Source organism: Cebus imitator, unplaced genomic scaffold, assembly GCF_001604975.1.
Source record: "Cebus imitator isolate Cc_AM_T3 unplaced genomic scaffold, Cebus_imitator-1.0 Scaffold39, whole genome shotgun sequence".
NCBI lineage: Eukaryota > Metazoa > Chordata > Mammalia > Primates > Cebidae > Cebus > Cebus imitator.
The window spans coordinates 2,904,275-2,928,085 of record NW_016107354.1 but is presented as its reverse complement, the minus strand read 5'-3'; the positions used below and the strand labels follow the sequence as shown (position 1 = coordinate 2,928,085).

The following is a 23,811-nucleotide window of genomic DNA, read 5'->3' as shown; positions in this document are numbered from 1 at the left end:
GTACTTCTAGTAGTGACAGACTTATGCAATGGTACCCAGGCTGGTCTCGAACTCCTGGCCTAAAGTGATCTGCCTGCCTCAGCCACTCTCAGTGCTGAGATTACAGGTGTGAGGCACCAAATTGCACCAGATTTGGCAGATTCTGACTGGCTAATTTTTGTACCTTGACAGGCACTAACCACTAAGACAAGTCATCTTATATCCTTTAAAATAAATACCTGCATTTAAATCTCTTTCTTCAATTGGTTTTTAGGAAAATGTCCATCTCCTTAGGCAAAACTTCCTATTTTCTGCCTACAAACAAAGAGAACCATGTACTCCACATTCCCCTTTTCACCTTATGTGCCCAAAATTCAAAGCTAAATTCAGAGTTCAACTACAGTAATTAACTTGCCCCAGGTGCTTCTAATAGCTACTAGCAGTCAGGGTACAGTTCCTTTTATTGGTTTCCAATCTGCTTTAACTTGTACTTATCCAGTTTTACGTTACCCATAAATGTAGTGAGTTTTCTCACATTCTGCTTTTTTGATTTTATGGGGTATAGATCATAAACAAATAAAAATACCCAGGTGTGCATTTTTCTCACATTCAAAGGTTTAACATTTGGCTCCACAAAAGAGCAGCTCAGCAGGAAATCATGCATGTCTTTCCCTAACTGAGATCAACATCTGAGCTCCCAAGGCTGATGAGACCCCCGGGTCTAACTGAGCTCCAACCTCCAGGGGCAAAGGGCTACCATATACTCCAGGCACACAAGGGCTCTGAACACTGGAATTCCCACTGAGCTTTCCACATGGTGGTGGAAAGCTTCAAAAACTGCCGCTGCCTTGCTTTGCTGCCACCTTAGAATACTTTGCTGTGAACAGCAGCTCAGGTGCTTTATGGTGGCGAAATTAATGCTCTTACTATTATGATGCAGCTTGTGCCAAAACGTTCCGGGATTTTTTTTTTTTTTTAAGTAAAAACATGCATGTGGTAAATAGAGGGGGAAAATTAAAACTGTAAAAAAGGCATTGACCCCCAAATTTGTCAACCTCCCTAAGGGTAACGAGCGTTATCCATTTCTCGTGTCCTTTCAGAGATATTTACCACTTAAATATTCAAGGACATACATTCCTCCTTTTTCACACAAACAGTAGCACATTAACTTTTCTAAAAATTAAACATATATATATACACACACACACACCTTAAAACTCATATAGTACTAATATGGAATTTCAGTATTATAAAGAACAGGCATTTAAAATAATGAACAGCCACACTTTCTACTGGCTGCATACGGTTCTATGGCACAGATATGCGGTAATTTTTCTTTTTTTTTGAGATGGAGCCTTACTCTGCCACCCAGGCTGGAGTGCAGTAGTGTAATCTCAGCTCACTGCTACCTCCGCCTCCTGGGTTCAAGCAATTCTCCTGCCTCAGCCTCCTGAGTATCTGCGATTACAGGCGTCTGCCACCACACCCGGCTAATTTTTGTATTTTTAGTAGAGAGAGGGTTTCACCATCTTGGCCAGGCTGGTCCTGAACTCCTGACCTCATGATCCACCCACCTTGGCCTCCCAAAGTGCTGGGATAACAGGCGTGAGCCACCATGCCAGGCCAAAACACCATAATTTCAAACACGCTCTACTGGTGAATATTTAGGATGCTTTCCAACGATGCTGCAATAAGTTTTTGTTGACAAGAAAAGGTGCATTAGAAGTTATTTTTTTCTTTCAACTTTAAATTCCCAGCTTTGAAAGGGAGTATTCATGTGTTATGAATACACTGTGAGCTAACATTATGCCAGTTGATTTTGATGTAATCAAGTTGTTCTGAAAGACTATTAAATCAAATACAGTCCAGCAAGCTGGGTGTGGTAGCACATCTGTAGTCCCAGTTACTAACGATGCTGGGACAGGAGGCTCATTTAAGCCCAGGAGTTTGAGACCAGCCTGGGCAACACAGCAAGAACCTATCTTTAAGCAAGGAGGGTGGTGGGACTAGTGGTTTTGGTATATATTGTGGAATGTGGAAGGGAACATAGTGAAATAAGCAATAGTGTATGGGGGGCAGGGGGTCACTGAGAGAGTAAATAGATTGTTTTTAAAATGCTGAATATGTTCACAAGTGTTATGCTTCTGTCTGTATGAGGTTCCATGCTTAAGTGACACTGGTGAAAGCAGTTGTCCCACAGCAGTGGCACACCCAGCAGATGACACATTGAAGACCTCCTTCCTTTATGTGACAAAATGACTTTCAATAGTAACCAACACTCTATCTTATTTAAAACTTTAAACATAAAAATTCCAAAAGCAGAAACAGAGAATGAAGGAATGGGAGAAAAGTTTCCTCATCTTCATCATCATTCTGCTACTGCTGCTCACTGACAAATCTATTTAACCACTGGAACAAGTAGCACCATGGGGACTGTGGACTCAGACTGCACCTGAAATGAGTCCGAGGCTGGGTCCACAGGTGTTACTAATGGAGAAGTAATACAATGGAGAATGTGCATGCTAATTTGAAGCGTATAGTTGTTTTATATATAAAATAAAAATTCAACATATATATTATAAATTGTGTGTGTGTGTGTGTGTGTGTGTGTGTATATATGAATAAAATAAAAATTCTGCTGGGCACAATGGTTCACACCTGTAATCCTAGCACTTTCAGAGGTCGAGGCAGGGGGATCGCTTGAGCCCAGGGGTTCCAGACCAGCCTGGGCAACATAGGGAGACTCCATTCCTACAAACATATATATTTTTAATTAGCTGGACGTGGTGATCTGTAGTCCCAGCTACTTGGGAGGCTGAAGCAGGAAGCTTCCTTGAGCCCAGGAGTTTGAGGCTGCAGTGAGCCATGATTTGTGCCACTGTACTCCAGCCTGGGCAACAGAACTAGATGCTGTCTCAAAAAAAAAAAAAATTAATTAAAAAAAATAAAAATTCAACACTAACTTCACCAATTATTTAGGACTTAGGCCAACAAAGGAGGTGTTGCAAGTTAATGTGATAATAATAAAAAGAAAATGGATTTTTAAAGATGGGTTTGCCACTGTGTGTAAATTCCCTACAGCCAAGCAACATCCTTATTGCCTGCAGCTGGGGCAGACCATTCCCACCACCTCTGCATCTACCATTGTCTCTTAGAACTCCCCAATTTTAATATAGCTTTTATTTGGGATGGATGATCTGTAGTTACAATGATAAAATTATTCAAAACAAAGATACTAAAGAATACTCAACCTACCCTCAGAAGCCATCCCCACAAATTATAAGTTTTAAAGTTGTCAAAGTTAACATTTTTACGTAAAATTAAAATATACAGTCAGAGAAGTATACAAATTGGAAGTTTACAGCTTAATTCTCCTCAAGTAAATCGGCACGCAGCTGAAGAAATGGAAGTCCCTCCCTCCCCGAAATATCCTTCCTTCCAGACACAATCACCCACACACCTTGCCAGTGTAACCATGATCCTAAAACATTACACTTTTTTTTTTTGTCTGATTTTTGAACTTTAAGCAAGTGGAACTAAACGGTGTTTACTCTTGTGTTTAGCTTTGTTCACTCAGCATTTCATTTGTGAGATTCAACCATGCTGTCGTATATAATTTATTCATCCTCATTACTGTAGAATATTCCATTGAAATGAATAATGCCACGATCCACAGGTTTCCAAATGGATCTATTATGACGAGTGCTACTATGAACATTCTTGGATATGCTTTTGATGAACATATGGATGTGTTTCTGTTGGCTTTTCCTAGGAGTGCAATTGCTCGGTCATCGCATCTATGTGCATTTTATCCTTCATTGAGGTAAGAGGTAAGGAGAAACAGTTTGAGAAAATTCTATATTTATTAGTGTAAATTTAAGAGATCAGATTTTAAAAGGCTTCCCAACTAACAGTAAATAACCAATTTGCTATTACAACTGCTTTTCAATTACCCCTGGACATGGAACATAATTATGTAGCTATCCAACCATATCATAGATACTCTTCAGGAATTTTCTAGGAGGAAGTATTGATGTAAAAGATAATAATCTGTCAGCTGATGGTATTATGGCTATTTCAGAAAGAAATGCAGTCGCTGAACTCCCATGAAGCAAAGGTAGTATCAAAGAAAGAATGGAAGCATTAAGTCAACAACAAAGGAGGCAAACTCTAATTTAGAGTCCGGGATTTGCAGAGTTCATTTTCTACCCTACTGACACGTTCCCCCTCCCAACTGAAAACTCCAGGTGGAAAACAAACCCATTTCATGCAGTTCTGAAGGCAAGAAAATGAGGTTTTAAAAATGTACACTATCAGAGATAAACACTATTTCTGCCTAATCAACTTTTACCATCACAGGATATTTTCTAAAAGTTAAATAAATACAAAAATCCAAGAAACAGTTGAAACTGGTAGAACTTTTCGCTCCAATAAATTCCAGAGTCAAACCATATCCCATCTTGTGGGCACAAGCTAGTCAAAAAAGGCTGCTCATGGGCCAGGTTCTGCAGTGTTAAAAAACAACCCTTAGGGCCAGGTGTGGGCTTGTAATCGCAGCACTTTGGGAGGCAGAGGCAGGCAGATTGCCTGAGGTCGGGAGTTTGAGACCAGCCTGACCAACATGGAGAAACCCTGTCTCTACTAAAAATACGAAATTAACTGGACATGGTGGTGTATGCCTGTAATCCCAGCTATTCGGGAGGCCGGGGCAGGAGAATCGCTTCAACCCAAGAGACGGAGGTTGTGGCGAGCCGAGATCGTGCCATTGCACTCCAGTCTGGCCAACAAGAGTAAAACTCCATCTCAACAAAAAACAAAACACTTAGAAATATGGCTTGGGAAGGTAAGTCCAGGGAAATTAGCCCTTCTAAGAAATCTTCTCCCTGTCTGCTCTAGAAACAGAGACCCTAAACTCTAAGCTGAAACTTAGTTCAGAGGTCAACTCTCTCCTACCTCTAAAAGCAGAATCCTTTGTGCTGCATCCCATCCTGCACTGCCTTAAAGCTAAATACTTTCAGACACAGGAAAATCATTACTTCAATAATGCTGCTGGGTCGGGCACAGTGGCCATTTAAGGCCAGGAGTTTGAGGCCAGCCTGGGCAACATAGCAAGACCCCATCTTTATTTATAAATATATTTAATAATTTATTATTATAAGACCCCATCTCTATTTATAAATAATTTTGCTAGACAGTCTTAACTGTCAGTTCTTTTTCCTGTTAATTTTTTCTGCTACTGTAACAAATTATCACAAATTTACCGGCTTAAAACAAGACTATTTTATATTCCTGTAGGTCAGAAATTTAATTCCATTCTCAACAGGCTAAGATGAAGGAACTGGGAGGGATGCACTCCTTACTAGACAGAGACTCTGAAGAGGGTTCTGTTTCCTTGCCTCTTTCAGCTTCTGAGACCACCTACATTTCTTGTCCTGGAGCCCCTTACTCCATTTTCGAAGCCAGAAACACCAGCAGAATCCTCCTCACAATGCCAGCTGTCATCTCTCTGGATGTCTTCTTTTGTCTCCCTCTTCTCCTTTTAAGGGATCTTGGAACCATGCCAGGCTCACTTAGATAATCCAAGATACTCTATCTGCTGCTTAACAACTTTTAATTCCCCTTTGCCATATAATGTACCATTATCAACAGATACTATGGCTACAGAGGAGGCATCTCTAGGGATCCATGATTCTGCCTATCACACCTGTTAAGCTGAAATAAGCTCCTCCGTAATTTCCATCCAGAAGGTACCACAGACCTAAGAAGGCTTCTGTAAGACCATTCTGCAATTCTCTTTCCTTTCCTCCTTAACGTCACCATTCCTCTCCTCCTCCTCACCCACATAGTTCTTCAGGTTCTGTTTGCTTCCCAAGATTCCAGTTCTACATTTACTTTTGTTAAAACTCTATGGAGTTCAGACCTCCATTCATCCCATCCAGTCTGACACTGGTCCAGGCATCTGTGAACGCTGCCTCTCATCTGTCATCTCATCTCAGACACTGGACTGACAGCACAGGCAGCAGAAGCGAAGGATTTGGAATCACTTTTTGGGTCTCACTTTTCTCATCTTTATCCACAGAGAAGATGACCTGTTTCCAAAGGTCACAGTGGTAATATGAGGAGATAACGCATATGAAATTCATCTGTAATCTATAATGTACTGTACAGATTACAGCCATTAACAATACCTATAATCATACCTGTTACCTTGTCAATTTGAAATATTGACCACAACAGAGATGAAGACAGAGCCTCAAGTCATTCAAATCTAGACACCTTTCCTCAATGAGATGAGAGTTTGTTATCAATAAGTACGATAAAGACTGTCACCATGGAGCCAGTCCTGGCCCCAAGCCACATTTGTCGGGTGTGTGACACAGATGCAATATTGGCTTTTTCCAAACAGAAAAGTTAGGACTTTTTCAGATTTGTGTTTATGGCGGGTCTTATGTATTGAGTATAATAGCTTAAACAGGTACAAAATGATCATCTTTCCCACAAAGACAGAATTAGACATGCTACAGAATTCTTTCTAGAAATTTAACAAAAAGGCCATCGTTAACACATGTGTTGTGTGAATTAAAGACTTTAAGAGGTCTATTTGTGGGCAAGTCCCGAAAAACAACAAAAAGCAGAAGCAGAAGCAGGTTTCAATGATGGGCAGAGGAAGCGAACAGCAACAGAAAAGAAAATGCACCCCATTGAAAGTTTCCAAATTCTTCCCCAAATCATCCTTCTCTTACACTCATTACTTTCACAACTGCAACAGTTTAAGTCCCCAGACAAGAGTCTAGATTGGTTTTTCCTCTATTACCTTTTACTAAGTAAGCCCATTTATTCATGGATTTGCTCCCCCTCCACCCCAAGACAGAGTCTCACTCTGTTGCCTGTTGCCCAGGCTGGAGTGCAGTGGCACAAGGTCGGCTCACTGCAACTTCTGCCTTCTGGGTTCAAGTGATTCTCCTGCCTCAGCCACCCAAGTAGCCGGGATTACAGATGCGTGCCACCCCACTCATTTTTGTATTTTTTAGTAGAGATGGGGTTTCACCATGTTAGCCAGGCTGGTCTCAAACTCCTGACATCAAGTGATCCGCCTGCCTCGGCCTCCCAAAGTGCTGGGATTATAAGCATGAGCCACCGTCCAGCCATCCTGGATCTGTTCTGTTTAATTTCATGTTTTTGCCTTTTGGGGGTAAATATTAAAAATGCAACAGTTTCCACCCAAGTATGTGGGATGTAAAGTCCTTGGAGGCAGGTGCTAGACCAGGGGACAAAGTGGATCATCTCTGCAAAACCTCCATCCCCTGGAGACCTGGCTGTGGGGGCAGAAGGATCAGGAAGTGAAGGCTACTCTTGCCCAGTAAAGAACGGGTGTGAGCAGCTCACTTGGCAGCAACATTTTGGCTGATGACAACTACTTCATTACCAGCTTCACTGGGGAAGAGCCTGCTGGAACAAAGGCAAGCAGCTCACCTCTAAGGCGGGAGGGGAGAGAGGTGGGCAGCAGTGGAGAGCAGGGGTGCAGGGTCAGAAGCAGGCTGGGGACCTTTCCTTCCTATCCAGAGGGCTTGTAAGAGCTGGGGAGAATAACGTGGTTACAAAAATGAAAACATCAAGAGGATTGTCCCTAACCAGAGACAGTGTAATAGGCACTGATGGCTGCAAAGAGACGCTGGCATTTTAAACCACTTTGAACCTCTCATCTTCATCCTCTCTGAGCAATGATCAAAGGACCAAGATTTCAAATTGTGAAGCAATTTTTTCCAATGGTAGCATCTGGCTCCTTGGCGGGCAGTGCTGGGAACTGGGCCCTGTGGTGGGCGGCCATCCAGGCCTGCCACATGGTGAGGCTCAGCCAGGCAGGGCACGCAGTGCGGCCTCGCAGCTGCTCCCACAGGCACCAAAGGACAATTGCTCTGCAATAAGCCTGGAGCTGTGGGGCAAAAATGCTCCTAGACGCAGCACTGCCATGCAGGGGGTGGGGGAGGTCCGGAGAAAGCTGGCTGCTCTCAAACGCTCCTTGCCCATCTCATTTGCATGCATCTGCATCCTGGTTAAGACCCTTGAAGCCAGTCCCACTGACATTCAGAGGCTTGGGGTGGGTGGTGGGGAGCTGGGCCAGCGCGAGACAGCTCCTCAGCAAGGAAACCTGCATTTAGGGGAATGAAAGAGCTGCCCTCAGAAGAAGAGTGTCTTTGAGTGTGTTCCCTTCGGTCCTACACCCTGCCTAACCCAATGATGGGACAGCAGCTGTAGCCAGCCTGCCACAGCTGTTTTAAATAATAATAATAGGAATAAACTCAGCCAAGATTCTTTAAGTTACTTCCCGCTAATTATGGCATATATTTACATCTACAAAATAGAAGATTTTTAAAAACATCACCAAGGGCCCCTTTATTGTGCAGATTGGCACCCCATTTGAATTTCATAAACATTTAGTACTTCAAAGAATCTTAAAAGCTTGCTCTAATTACGATACGCACTGGTTGAAAGGCTGCCTGTCTGCTCTGCAAATTCCTACAAATACCAGCATTCATTTTTTCAAAAATTCAATTAATAACACTCACACAGCTTCAGGTGACCGCCAGTGGCAACTTCACATAGTGCCTGGGATGAAAGAGTCGGGGTCTCAGCCCCTACTACAAAGCAGCTGCATGGGCCAGTTCTTTCCAATAGAGGCAAGTAATGAGTTCTGGGTGTCCAACTGAGCTGGCCCCACAACCTTCTCATTCATCAGGTGTGTGAACACTGGCCCAGAGACCACCTTTCCCAGGAAACAGGACCTTTTTATGGTTTCAAGGTTTTGTGCATGAAAAGTTTTTCATACAACAACAATAATAACCCCAAACCAATGATATTAAGTGAACTAACAAGTGCAGAGCTGCTGGATAAAACGGGGAACACAGTTAACCTGCATCTCAAATGAAAAGCAAATACTTTTTCAGTACATATGAATATATATATGCCAAATACAGCATAGGACATGTACACCAAAAAAGTATTCATTGCTTATTCGAAATGCAAATTTAAATGGGCAACCTGCTAAATCTGACAACTCTACTATCAAGAAACCTTTATCACAAAGAATAAAAATGGAGACTTATCCTCAAATTCTCATTGCTGTAAAAGGCATCATATATCCAAGATACTTTAAGTAGGGAAAATGAGGTTGCAGGAAACACTTGGAGCATAATTCTTTTTTTTTTTTTTTTTTTTTTTTTTTTTAAAAAATTTTTTTTTTTTTTTTTTTTTTTTTTTTTTTTAGCAAAAATGTCTATGTATGTTTGTAGATACATATTTAAAAGTCTGGAAGGATACATTATAAATTTTGGAATCTGGCTGACCATAGATATGTAGGTGTGTGAGGAGGATCTCACTTTTTATTCTCTATTCTTTTCAAGTGCTCAAACTATTCGTAACAAACCTACATTACTTTTTTAATTTAAAAGGTAAATTAAGGCTGGGCACAGTGATTCATGCTTATAAATCCCAGCACTTTGGGAGGCTGAGGTGGGCAGATCACGAGGTCAGCAGTTCGAGACCAGCCTGGCCAACACTCTGAAACCCCATCTCTACTAAATATACAAAAATTAGCTGGGCGTGGTAGTAATCCCAGCTACTCAGGAGGCTGAGGCAGGAGAATCGCCTGAACCCGGGAGGTGGAGGTTGCAGTGAGCCGAGATCGCACCATTGCACTCCAGCCTGGGCAACAGAGCTAGACTCCATCTCTCCCCCTGAAAAAAAAGGAAATTAAAATGCGGTGGATTGGCGGGTAGGAGGTACCCTGGATCTTCACCTGCACACGGAGGGGGATCTCTCACACTACCAAGGGCCTAGGTTCAGTTTTAAGGAACTGACTGAGATCCCTGAAGTGTCCAGTTAATCCACCTATGCCTTGCAAAATTGGGTCTGAAAAGATGCAGCCACCCCGACTGTGCCACATCAATTCTTTCCTTCTCAGGTTTTTCTTGAGGTGAAATGACAACAGTGACAGCATGAATGAAGCTAATCGTGGCAGCAGCTCAGGAGGGACAGCAGCTTAGCATTTCAGTATGTATTCACAGAAGGGAGCGGAATTAAATGGCCCTAGAAGGAAGAGACAGACCCCTGACTTGGGCTTTGTTAACAACCACAGAGCCGAAGGACCCAGGACAGAAAGCCTTTTAGGAATAGCTGTTGGAATAGATTCTTCCATGAGGTCAAGGCAACTTCCAATGCAAGAGATTCTGCCTGGAAGCCTTGAAGACTTAAAGAGTTCAAAGTTAAAAAAAGAAGTATCTTAAAAGTTGAAAGTTAAAAAAAGGAGTATCTGTGGTGTGACAGAAAAGGATGGGAGGAAAAGCTTTTGGGCTGATTTTCCAAGCTATCCTGTCCTGTGAAATCCATGATTTCATTCCTATCATGTTTTAGGCTTTCAGAGGATTCAGGAACAGTATTTTAAAGCGAATGCCCCTGTGACCAGTGTTTCCACCCACATCTCTCCCTGAGTTTGGTAAGCCCCAGTGGCCATGGGGACCTCTCACTACCTCTCAGTAGGATTCCCTGTCTGTACATAGTATCCACTGCTCTGAAAACTCCTTCTCACTCCCCTTCCATGGACCAAAATCTATCAACATTGTTTAAATGCCATTTCTGCGTGAGCCCTTCCAGAATGTTCTCAGGCAAAAAGGTTCCCACTTCTGTGCTTCCACAGCAACTTCTGCCCATTTCCACCAAAGCTCCTACCCCTTGGTGCTGTCATTTACCTGCCCACATATCTGCCAATGTCTGCCATGCCTCACCAGACCATGAGGCCTGCAAGTCAAAACCTCTTGTTCATATCTGCTTCCAGTTTTCTAGAAGCAAAGTTGAGATTGGAAAATGTTTGCTGAAAGATTTTCTAGCAACGAGATGGCCCAGAAAAGCTTTCGAGTCTCTTGAGGTCTCCTCCTCCTCCTCCTCCTCCAAATTCCTTGCAGATGATTCCTCAACAATATCTCAGGTGGTGATGTGAGCTGGCAATGTGTCAGAGTGCCCGATGCATAGCAATATCTTTAGGACTGTTTACTGATTAAAATAAAATAACTCTCTAGCTAACTTAAAAAAAAACTTGAAAATCTATTACATACATTGCAGCACCGAACGAAGGCCACAGATAGGGTACGCTCCCTTGGGAAGGCCTACAAATAAGTTTGGCATCTAGGGTTCGGGAACCAGGAAGGAACAATCCTAGGCAGCAGTCGGCACAGAAAGTGCTCACAAGCTCCAGATATCTTATGAAAACAAACCAAAATGGATGGATGTACAAATTTATTGATTCCCCTATTCCTGTGCTTATAATAGCAGGGCCTGCCTATCAAGAGATTATCTTTTAAAAGTAGACTCATATAACCACAGTCTACTTAAAAGTTAACACGTATTAGCCCCCAAGTACCTCTGGATATGGTGATATTTCTCACTAATCTTTCTTCCACTTAAATAATTTTATCACTTAATATTGTTCAGTTAACTTTAAAACGTAACACATTTTGAGATGAGACAGAAGTAGAGAGAAATGGAAAACTTAATTGAGCTGAAAAACCCTTCCTTCCTGATAGCAGTTCAAAACATGTGGAAAGCAAATGATTTCATATTGTTAACTCCCTTTTCCATGAATAGCAACAGGATGGTTGGTTCCAAATGACAGACTCAGGTCTACAATTCCAACCTAAATCATGCAGAATCCAATTAGAAACAGGCTGAGACTCCAGTGGGGGCGGGGTCTGTTCTGCCGGGTTACTGTGCACCCGGTTTCTTCTCTTTAAATAAAACCTAATTGTTTTATGTAGAGTGACTGCCATTTTGTTGAACAAATGTGATTTCATTTCTACCAAGACAAAAGCATCTTCTAAAGGCTGTACTCTTTCCAGGTAACTTGTTTGCCTTTTTTGTTTTATAAAATCTTCTCACATCTGTTGTGGTTAGGAAAAGTAACCTTGCTTTTTCTTTGTTTAAAAATAATAGGTTAAGAAAGTAAATTCGCTCATGCCTGTAATCCCAGCACTTTGGGAGGCTGAGGTGGGTGGATCACCTGAGGTGAGGAATTTGAGACCAGCCTGGCCAACATGGCAAAACCCCGTCTCTACTAAAAATACAAAAATTAGCTGGGCATGGTGGCAGGCACCTGTAATCCCAGTTATTTGGGATGCTGAGGCAGGAGAATCACTTGTACCCCGGCGGCAGAGGTTGCAGTGAGCCAAGACTGCACCACTGCACTCCACCCAGGGAAACAGAGCAAGACTCCATGTCAAAAAAGAAAATAAATTAATTTTTTTTTTTTTTTTTGAGACGGAGTTTCGCTCTTGTTACCCAGGCTGGAGTGCAATGGTGCGATATCGGCTCACCGCAATCTCTGTCTCCTGGGTTCAAGCAATTCTCCTGCTTCAGCCTCCTGAGTAGCTGGGACTACAGGTGTGTGCCACCATGCCCTGCTAATTTTTGTATTTTTAGTAGACAAGGGGTTTCACCATGTTGACCAGGATGGTCTCGATCTCTTGACCTCGCGATCCACCCGTCTCGGCCTCCCAAAGTGCTGGGATTATAGGTGTGAGCCACTGCGCCCGACCAAAAATAAATTAATTAAATAACTATGTATACAGTATTGTTTACACTGAATGACAATTCCAGGAATTTTTTAAATGCAAAACATTTTTAATAAGTATAGGATAACATATTCTTGGTTTCTAAGATATAACTAATTGAATAATGACTAGAGAGAAAGTAGAAATATTAAATGTATATTGAAAAATTTGTTACAACCTGGCAACATGATACAAATTCATATGATTTCACTTTCATATTACTTTCTTCTTTATTATTCCAATCAAAGTTTAAGACTAAGCCTTTATCATACTACATATTATTATCAATAGTTTTGGGTTGTAATGTTTATGAATAGCATGCTAAAAGCACATAGCTTTCTTTAAACCAGTGTTTCTAATCTTGACACTCTTGAGCATTATTAGGACAGTTAACAGAATTCTGAGGCCCCTTCAAGGATATTAGTCTCAACTGCATGTCTTATTTGGTTAAATCCATAATTTTATTTCCATAAGTAAACTTCAGATAGCTGGAAATTAACTGCTTTTGACAGTCAGCCGTGAGCTACACTTGGGTTTTTGTCCTTCACGATGCATGACTGAATTATACTCGCATCTTCTAGCTCTGGGAATTCAATCTACGATCAATTCCCAAGGCTGCTGACATTTTCTTACATTAATTGCACTGTCTGCCACGTCACTGGCAATCCATCTGCCTGAATCTCAATGCTGCAATGAAGCACAGCTTCACCCACTTGTGGGTGGACATCCTTCTTTCTTAAGAGCCTACACAGCACCTGATCATGTTTTATAAGGAAAAAAGTATGATTATCTGCTAGTGACAAGTGCTTGCCTCATTTATAACAAATCTGGCTCCAAAACTCCTCTAGAACCATAATAACAATTTCAATGCCGCATCACTGTGTACTTTTCTGAGACGTTTTAATTCGGGATTCAAATTTAGCTAAAATTCAACTGCTATGGTACTATAAAGTGCAAATAACTCAATTACAGTGTCCAGGGAATGGCAAGATGTCTTCTACACTGGGCAGGGTCAGGTGATAATAACCAATAATAACCTATTCCTCTGCTTAGGGGTGGACAAGATGCTTTTTTAAAAACATTTTTTTTACTTTAAGTTCTGGGATACACATAGAGAACATGCAGGTTTGTTACATAGGTATACATGTGCCATGGTGGTATGCTGCACCCACTGACCCATCCTCTAAGTTCCCTCCCCTCACTCCCCACACCCCAACAGGCCCTGGTATATGCCCCTCTCTGTGTCAATGTGTTCTCATTGTTCAACTCCCACTTATAAGTGAGAACATGTGGTGTTTGGTTTTCTGCTCCTGTGTTAGTTTGCTAAGGATGATGGCTTCCAGCTCCATCCATGTCCTATCTCTTTCCTTTTTATGTGGCAAGGTGCACTGGACATCAAATGATAGAAGTATCCCAATTTTAAAACTGTTGAAATGCAAACAAATCCATGACTTAAAATTGAAGAAATATGGTATTTCAATCTTAATAGTAATAATTGTTTCTACAGAGAATGAAGAAGAATCAAAGACTTTTGAGTAAGAAGAAAAAAATAACTGCAGATGTAGACGAACTCAAAAAACAAGTGACAATAGAAGGTTGTTTTTTGTTTTGTTTTAAATTTCACCAGGCAAGGCTGGTGAAGATGCCTGGTCTATTCATGCATGGCCTGAGAGAGTAATTGCTACAACTGTTTTAGAAAGCAACATGGTTATTTACTCACATAACCATGTGTGTAAATCATACCACTGCACTTTAGGCTGGGCAGCAGAGCAAAACTATCTCAAAAAAAAAAAAGAAAAAGAGAGAATTTGAAGTATAATGACATATGGCTACATGTTTCATAAGGGATAAATGTGAGGTATCAGATTTCATGTATTCCTTGACCAAAACTACATAAACATGTAACACAATAGTTATATATTCATGATGCATTTAGGATTGAATTAAAAATTATATATTCCCAACTGTCTAAAATGTTATACCTTTATAATCATAATATAAAAATGATGCTTTTTCCTTCTAAAGGTAGTTGCAGAATTTCACTGACTTGTTTAGTAAGACTTAGACTCCAACCTGAATTTCCTGGTAATGGTAGTTTATTCACCTTACGTTTTGTATTCTTTTATGGCATGGTCAGTCAGTTGCCGCCATGGGATACAGGAGAAGTTCAGGAAAAAAATTTATTACACTCAAAGGTCCCCAAGACAGGAACAGCAGGCAGGCCACAAAGGGCCACGTGGAAAGACACTGGGGTGGTCAGGAGACAGAAGCCAAGGGGTGAGCTTAGGCCAGAGCCTTTCCTGGGGTTTCCATGGGCAGGGCAAGACAGGGCAGGGCAGGGGAAACAGTGAACAACTGATGACTGACTAGTTTGAATAACTCCAGCTGGCTCTAAGCTACACAGGTGGTTCCTAGTTGTCTGGTACCTGGCCCTGGAATGATTTAGGGCAGAGGAACATTGCACCCAGAGGTGCCTGGACCAGACAGAGGAGATTTGGCTCTGGATTAATTTGCTTATGAAAAGCAAGCTTCTGGACTATCCTGCTACACAGAATCTTTTTCCTACTCTTAGAATTGGCTAGACCCAGAAGGGGCAGTCTTTTCCCAGCCAGAATGGCTTTTAAAAAAAAACCAAACAGAACCTAATAATATACAGAAAATAAAATGTATATGAAAATGTATCTTAGCTCCCATGTCAACATACACCAGAGCATACCATAATGACAGGACTTCAGAGAGAAACTACCAAGGCTGCTATCCTTCAGCAATCACCACTGACTTCCATTTAAGTGAAGCTGTGTTAGCATAGTTCCTAAGGACAGAACTGTGCTCCCTGAAGAGGCATGTGCAGGTTTACAGAAAGAGCATGGATTCTGGAGTCTAGCAGATCTGGCATTTACTAGCAATGTGACTTCACAGAAGTTATTTTACCTTTGTATGATTTGGTTTCTTCACGTGTAAAGTGGGAATCATCACACATATCTCCCAAGGATTAGGTAACATCAAGTATGTGCTTAGCCCTGGCACAGTGCCTGGCTTAAAGATGGTACCAGTCAGTCGTCAGGTTCAAGTACTGCTGAAAAAGAGAGGGACCTCTTCCCTTCCCTTCCATTCTATTCCTGCGAAATCACCTTTTCTCTCTTTGTAATTAAATATGTTATAGAATTAAAACACATAGGAGTAAATAAAAAGAAGGCAAAAGAAACAGAAAGGAAATTAATAAGAAGCTGTCATGAAAAGGGAAAGATAATAAAACCAGAAAAGGCAAAATACAGAAAGAGAACACTCAGTAAAAAGAATCCCATTATTCTCTCGACTGAAAAATTGTTAAAACACTGACTGCTCCTTACTGCTGTCACAACTAAATCCTGATTCCTTCTCTTTCCAAATTTTTCCACCCACCCATCTTTCCGTTACCAGTGAAGACTGAGCAGCAACACACCTCAATGTACCTGAAATATACATTACACACATCCTGTCTCAGTGCCTTTGATTAACAGCCCCCTCATCTGAGATGTCCCCTGGAATCTCTACTACCCAATACTTGCAGACATAATGGTGGAAGGAGGAGAGAAACCCCTAAGATCTTACCGGTGAGAGCGTAAAATGGTACAACCACATAAAAAAGAGGTTTGGCAGCATCTTCATAGACACAGTTACCACAGTACCCAGCAATTCCAATCCTAGGTAGGTCCCCAGGAAAGATGAAACAGTTATGTCCACACAGACTTGTCTACAAAGACTCCACAGCAACATAATTCATAATAGCCTGAAGTGGAAACCATCTACACACCTATCATCCAGTGAATGAATGAAGCAAAATGTGGTATATACCTCCAACGGGACACTAATTGTGCAATAAAAAGGATGCACCTCAAATACAACACAAGTAAAAGAAGCCAGCTGCAAAAGACAACATACTGAATGATTTCATTCACATGAAATGTCTATAAGAGGCAAACTGATCCAGAAAGAAAGTAGATCAGTGGTTGCCTGCGGCTGAGGGTAAGAATAAGAACTGACTACAAATAGGCACAGGAGATCCTTGCGGGGTGACAAATTCCAACACTGGATTTTAGTATGATTACGCAAGTCTGTAAATTTTTATTAAAATCATTAAACTGTACATTTAACATTAGTGATTTTTATAGTATATAAATTATACCTCAATAAGGCTCTTGAAAAAAACCTTAACAGATAAAACAGCCATTCAGAGGGGCTTTTAAGGGTCCTACACCATGAAGGCATGAAACACTACACAGCTTATATGGTAGAGGGGTACCCATGCTGGCATCCTTGACTCTGTTATTCACTTATGCTTTGGGGCCTGGGATGCCAGCAGAGTCTTCCACCCTAAAACCAGTGAAGTGACTGCTACTTGGCTCACTGCCATCCCATTCGCCTCAAAGTGTCAAGTGGGAGAGCTGAGATGCCCGAATCTGGGGCTTAAGTGCAGGTAATTTAGGTAACACGTAGTATTTTTCCACAGCAAACCCCTCACATGGTCTAGCCTGACCAAGCCCAGGGTGGACGTAGCAGTCATTCTGAAAACTGAATTCAGGAACAATCAAATGAACAAGTAAGAGTCAGGCTGATTTTGATAGCCTAGAGACTTTAGGCCATTTGAGAAAGAGGAAAAAGAAGAAAAGGACTGGGTACAGAGTCTCTGTTGCAACAAAAATAAGAACATCTGCTAAGCATATTGCTAAAAGGTATTTTGAAGGGAGTGTTAAACATGCTTCAGAAACACCCACTGGAAGCACCTACTGATACCCAAGGATAGATATTCTAAATGTAATTCATTCTTACTGAGTCATTAGAGGAAGCCAATAACATCTCAAACTGCAAACCAAATTTAAATTGCCTTCCCTCCTTTATTTTAACATAGTTATGACTGAATTTCCTTATAAAGGTTAAGTATTCCTAACAACTCTACTGAAGGAGTCATGTTTTCTATCATATTCATGGAAGTTCTCTATTTTAATTCTGCAAATTTTAATAAACAAATATCTGATCTCATAGTAATTGTTTCTAAATTTGCACATCTCACATCAGCTACCATACTCTAAATATCCGCATTCTAGACTTCATTATTTGAGGATTGATGACTGAAGGGCCCCACCACAGAAAACATTTACTGAAATCATCCACTGGGAAAGATTAGGGCAATTTTGGAGGCAAAACCAAAAAAGACTTTCTAAGCACTCTCTAAGCTACTTTATATTCAAACAACATGCTAATTATCAGAAATCTTATTTAAAAACACTACTGTTTAATTTGAAATTACTGAAAATGGTTTCTTTTCATAAGGTTCTACAATTTCTAATTAGCTTTTCATTCACTTGGACAAACAACCTCTTTTTACATCCTTATTTTTACATTATTACATATCTAACTAAATATTTAATATATTTTAGTATGATAACACTAACATGAATACTAATAAATCAAGCCTCTAGTAAGTAGTGGCTCTCAAACTTTTGGATCACAGGACCCCTTTACACTCATAAATAAATTACTGATGTACCAGAGAGCCTGAGCCTGACCCAAAGTAAATTCCCAGGAGACATCTTTCCTGGGTTTTGAATTTGCTGAAACAGGCATGAGCATTTTCGCAGCAGTTTGGTGATCACGCATGATACTGCAAACAGGACCAAAAAAATTACTGAGGTCCTAAAGACCCTTTTGCTTACTGTAGGTTATATCTATATTTTCTGTATTGGAAATTTAAACAGAAAATTTTAAAATATTACCTCATTTTAAGAAATAAGAAACTCATTACATGTTGATATACATCTTTTTAAAAAATTAAACGTCTTTAAAAAAAATTAAACTATTTTTAAAAAATTAGTGAAACAGGTAGTGCTGCTTTATACTATATGACACTCCTCAGATAACAGTGGTCATTTTCCTTTGATACTTTATCAAGAGTCAACAAGCAATAGGAGTCTCTTAATGGTAAGCCGGAATGCAGAATCTGAAACCATATCAATGAATGTTTCCAATTCTGCTACATTAAAATCCATTGCTCTAACACAATATCAAATTACGTTTGTCAATATCAAGATGGATCTCATCAGAAAAGTCTTAAGTTCACTAAGGTAGACACAAAGTTCCTAATATTCTAAGTTTCATTTGAAAGCCCAAATTTTATCTTTGGCAGCAAATAATGTCATTTGTCTTCCTTGATGTGATAGACTCATGTATGCATTTTCAAAGTGTACTCTATTACTCTAGGTTGTAATAAAATTCATGAAGGACTTTTTTTTTTTTACAACTGCATGAATTTTAGCAGCACAGCCACTGCTCTGATTCATACTAAAGCAGTACTTACTATCCCACTGGTTTTGTACCATCCGTGTGAACGTAAGCAGAATGCAAAAGGCAAATCATGTCTCAGTATTATGACAAAAATAGTTTTCATCTTGTCAACCCATTAAAATGATATTGAGGAACTCCCTAGGGGTTAACAGGCAACATTTTGAAAACTACTCTGTTACCACATAACTGATCCCCAACCACCATCCATTACTAGAAGGCAACCACCAATTCAGAAAAGGAAAATGACTGTGATGGCTTTTTCGGACTGTCCATGTGTATTACTGATCCAACATCCATTAATGTAAGTAGAAGGCTACATCTACTATCCACATTTCTGTTTTTTTAGAACAGGGTCTTGTTCTGTCACTCAGGCTGGAGTGCAGGGACACAATCACAGCTCAGTGCAACCTCGACCTCCTGGGCTCAAGCTATCCTCCCGCCTCAGCCTCCTGAGTAGCTCAGACTACAGGTATGCACCACCACACCTGGCTAATTTTGTATTTTTCGTAGACAGGGTTTCACTATATAGCCCAGGCTAGTCTCAAACTCCTGAGTTCAAGAAAGCCCCCTGACTCACTCAGCCTCCCAAAGTGCTGGGATTACAGATTACAGGCATGTGTCATAATACTGTGCCTGGCCTACTATCCAAATTTGAATATGGAAGCACAAAAAAATGAAATCTAGTTATCATGGAAGGATAAAAGAAACAAAACAAACTAATTTAATATGCAAATTTCCTTCCAAGGAATCTAAAACATAAATTTTCCTTTAATTCATCCATTTGTTCTCACATCTGTTGGGCTTTTTTGTGTAAGGTTCTTGCTTGGTATACAGATACAAAGAGGCTTAGGTTGACAGATCCTGTGGCCAGGGTCCACAAGGGATTATTAAGCAATGAGGAAACAGAACAGAGGTATTAAAGTCACAAAGATCTGATGTCAAGGCCCAGGTACCCACCCAACAAACCTGTCTATGAGCCATTTTTTCCTAGTTGGAGCTGAAGCAAATTCTATCTAAAACTTGGAGGATGAGATGAAATGTACATAAAGCATTTAGCACAGCTCCTAGCACAGAGCAAGCATGCAATAAATGGAAGCCACTATATGAATAAGGGCCCATGAAGTGGTCAAGAGTCCAGAGGAGGGGGACACCTTCAAATAATCATGACACAGCATGGGAAGTGATTAACAAATGCAATAAGAAATCAATGGCCTACTTAAATGGGGAAGGTTCTATGATAGAGGAGCCATTGTGTCATGGAACAGAAGGAGCTGGCCCAGTACTACAGGGAGAAAGGAGCAGAAAGTCCATCTAGACAAACAGAAGGTGGGGCACAGACTAGGCAGGTGGAGCAACAGGGGTTTGGCGGACACAAGAGGAAGCTACCTTGGAACCAGGTTGCTTAGGGCCTTTAATGCCATGCTAAGGAGCACAAACATTTAAAAGTTTTTTAAAAATTGTGTAAAGGCTGAGGAATCATAAACTCACAGTACTACCAGGTTATCTGGTCTCCTGGTGATCCTCGAATCCCTCAGCACACACACATTATACTTATGCCTATTCTGACCCATTAGCATTCCCCTGGCCCAAGCCTGACTAGCACAGAAGGAGCGGCAAAGCTCCTCTCAAAGGCTCTGTCTGGAACATAAGCAAAGCTGCAGCAGTCAGAAGAATTTGCCCATCATTTTAAAGCACAAATGAAGTATATACTGGGCAAAGCCATTCTGTATCCTCTCTGATGCTTACAAAATCTTGAACCATGTAACTTTATCTTCCCAGCTCTAGGTCCTGTACTCCAATAGAATTTATAAGTTGCTTTGATGCATGGAGAAGAAACAGAAAGAGGGTACAGCGCCCCAGTTTTCCATGACGACTCCAGCCATCTGTAAATGAGTGAAGCCCAAAGAAGCTGCCTGTCCCTCTTGCCCTTTGGCAGGGACAGAGAATGTCACCCGGATACACCATGTGGATGCATAAGGCTGGCATGAGGACAGCCCACAGGTGTGAGTCTGTGCTCCCTTGGCAATTCTGCAGAAGCGCGTGAAGGTGCACCCAGTGTAAATCCACAGCCAGCTGTGCTGCACTGTGCTCACCTAGAAATGTGACCATTCAGACACAAACCACAGAAATCACAGCAATGTCTTACTCACCCAGAATTTTACGAGGAAGAAGGCATTTTGAGGGCCCTTTCCAAATAGTTCCTTTAAGCCACCTTTCTTTTCAGGAAATTTGTCATAAATCTGACGAATGTCCACTGATTCAAGCAATGGGTCACTGTAAGAATGGTTGGCATGCCCAATGTGCACGAAGAGGTGTTTGTTGTACTGTAAGAAACCAACAGAAACATTCCCATTACAAACCCTTTGATCAACCTGGGACTCATCCATCTTGAACTGGATAAAGAGCAGTAGTACCAAAATTCTATAATTAGGCCTTCCAGCCTAGGGTCAATGCTTTTGAAATGATAAGTATATTTAGAAAAGCCATTATAGCGCAGGATTGAGACAAACATTGCCTTTTACTGACAAGGACATATATTTTCCCAAATACCTAAAAAAAAAAAAGGCTTTTTGCAGACACATTAGTAAGAACAGCTTAAGTTACTCAGCTACCAAACCAAGAAACAGTTACATTACCCAATTTTACCTAACTCAACTGAAAATGACTGATACTCTTTGGAGCCCGATAAGAAATCTGTGTGCAGTTAGCTCATGTCATAACCCAGAGTGCACTTCTTGTCCCAGCTCTCCCAGGACAGTGTAGATACAGTAGTCTGAGCATTGGTACCCACTTCCTTCTTCCAGCGGGAGTAACAGTGTAGAGTCTCTTTGTCACCAGTCCCCTTACTAACCAATCCAAAGCTACTACATAAGGGCTGCTCAGTATGTGTCTGTCAGTGCAAAGTTAGGATTGGGGTATAGATCACAGAGAAGATCTACAAGGCCATACATGGCTGGTGAAAAAGAACATTCGTCACTCATTCATGAAAAAAAAAAAGCAAACTCTAAACAATGTTAAATCATTTCACTCACAAAGCAAACCCTTTTCTTCCCCTTGCTTTGGGATAAGACATGGTAAGTGGGCCACAAAGGAGTGTGTCCAAACCAATAATTCTCAACCCAGGCTACATCAGAATAACCACGGAGCATTCAAACACCACAAAGGCCTGGGCACAATCTAGATTAAACTGGAGTCTCTGAGAATGAAGCCAAACATCAGTAATTTTTAAAGCTTCTTCAGTGAATTCCAGTACAGAGCCAAATTTGAGAACCACTGGTCTAGATGCTATACTCCAGACCCTTCAGGCCTGCCTCTCCCACTGAGTACGCAGTAACACCAACTTAACGTGACACATACCAAGATGCCTGGGGACTCACGGGATCTACAGGTCTCAGAACCAAACAGGGTTCAATGAGAAACTCTATCTGCCTTCTTTATCTAGCAGTCCAAGTCTGCTCACATTCCAAGTTAAAACTGGCAACGCTCCAACTACTGTCCTGCATACTGATCTATTCCACAGGAAGTCCCAAGTAACAGAAGGCTTGGGTAAAGGAGAGTACTATATATGGGTTAATATACAGTCTGTGGAATCTAATCATTGGGGCCCTGCTTTAAAAAAAAAAAAAAAAAAAAGAGGTCTGGACTCGTCCTGCTCAAGCATAAAACACTGAGCCCAAATTAGCTGTGATACTGGGCAAGTGCCTCTCAAGTCTCTAAAATGGGGACAGTGATGGCATTCACTTCATTGGATTGTTACATGGTTTAAATGAGATACTTCACAGACATCACCAGGGATCCTAGATCCAACAAAGAATAAGCACTCAATAAATTCTAGCTATTATTGTTTAAGACTTCTTCTCTTTGAGATTCACCATAATAAACATATTAAAAACAGTGCCATTGACTGGGCACAGTGGCTCATGCCTTTAATGTCAGCACTTTGGAAGGTCGAGGAGGGAGAATCATTTGAGCTCAGGAGTTTGACACCTGACTAGACAACACAGTGAGACCTCATCGCTACCAGGAAAAAAAAAAAAAAAAAAAATTAACCAGGTGTGGTGATGCATGACTACAGTCCCAGCTACTTGGTAGGCTGAGGCAGGAGGATCACTTGAGCCTGGAAGATCGAAGATGCAATAAACTGATCATGCCACTGCACTCCAGCATGAGCAACAAAGTAAGACCTTGCCTCTTTAAAAAAAAAAAAAGGGGGGGGGGCACTTCCTTAAAGAAACATTGTTTCACATATAATTTCCAGTTTCTCAAACTCAGTTGGTCACAAAACCCTATGAAATACATCCTGAAGGAGTGCTGTTTTAAATCTATAACCTGCTACCCGCCATTGTGGATCTCTGGCCATTCTGCCCACAATGCCAAAAGACAGGAGGCTGAACACCATCTGATGCCAATGCTGCATACAGGGGCAGTGCAACTGGGGCCAGTATCTTTTGGAAGAGGGCCAGGCCCCTCTCCTGTTCAACATCAGAGTTGTATCTTTTCCAAAGCTTCAAAAATCCTAAAAGTTATCAGGTGGAGTGAAAAAGAGGACCCTCTCAGGCTCTGACATGGATGCAGCTGTATGGACTAGCTGCCTGGCAGATTTTAGGTAATACCTGACAGAAGCTGGGAGATACTATAAAACAACAGGGTATGCCTGAGCAGGAAGTTATTTTTAAAAAGGTTAAAAGTAAAAGCAGGGCCGGGTGCGATGGCTCATGCCTGTAATCCCAGCACTTTGGGAGCCCGAGGCGGGTGGATCACCTGAGGTCAGGAGTTGAAGACCAGCCTGGCCAATATGGCGAAACCCCATCTCTACTAAAAAGACAAAAAATCAGCTGGACATAGTGGCAGACACCTATAATCCCAGCTACTTGGGAGGCTGAGGCAGGAGAATCGCTTGAACCTGGGAGGC

At 41.3% G+C, this 23,811-nt stretch overlaps 1 protein-coding gene and 1 non-coding gene across 11 annotated transcripts in view; one reads left to right on the top strand and one right to left on the bottom strand.

Annotated features, from left to right (window-relative positions):
• The window catches only part of TEAD1 (TEA domain transcription factor 1), a 273,150-nt gene that overhangs the window by 20,762 nt on the left and 228,577 nt on the right, over window positions 1-23,811 (bottom strand). For all 10 annotated transcript variants that reach the window (XM_017525759.1, XM_017525756.2, XM_017525760.2 and 7 more), the window contains one exon: window positions 21,050-21,223. In XM_017525759.1, the coding sequence (XP_017381248.1) occupies window positions 21,050-21,223 (174 nt within the window). The remainder of the gene's footprint in view (window positions 1-21,049; window positions 21,224-23,811) is intronic.
• LOC119470772 lies at window positions 18,044-18,231 on the top strand. Its single transcript, XR_005199739.1, has one exon.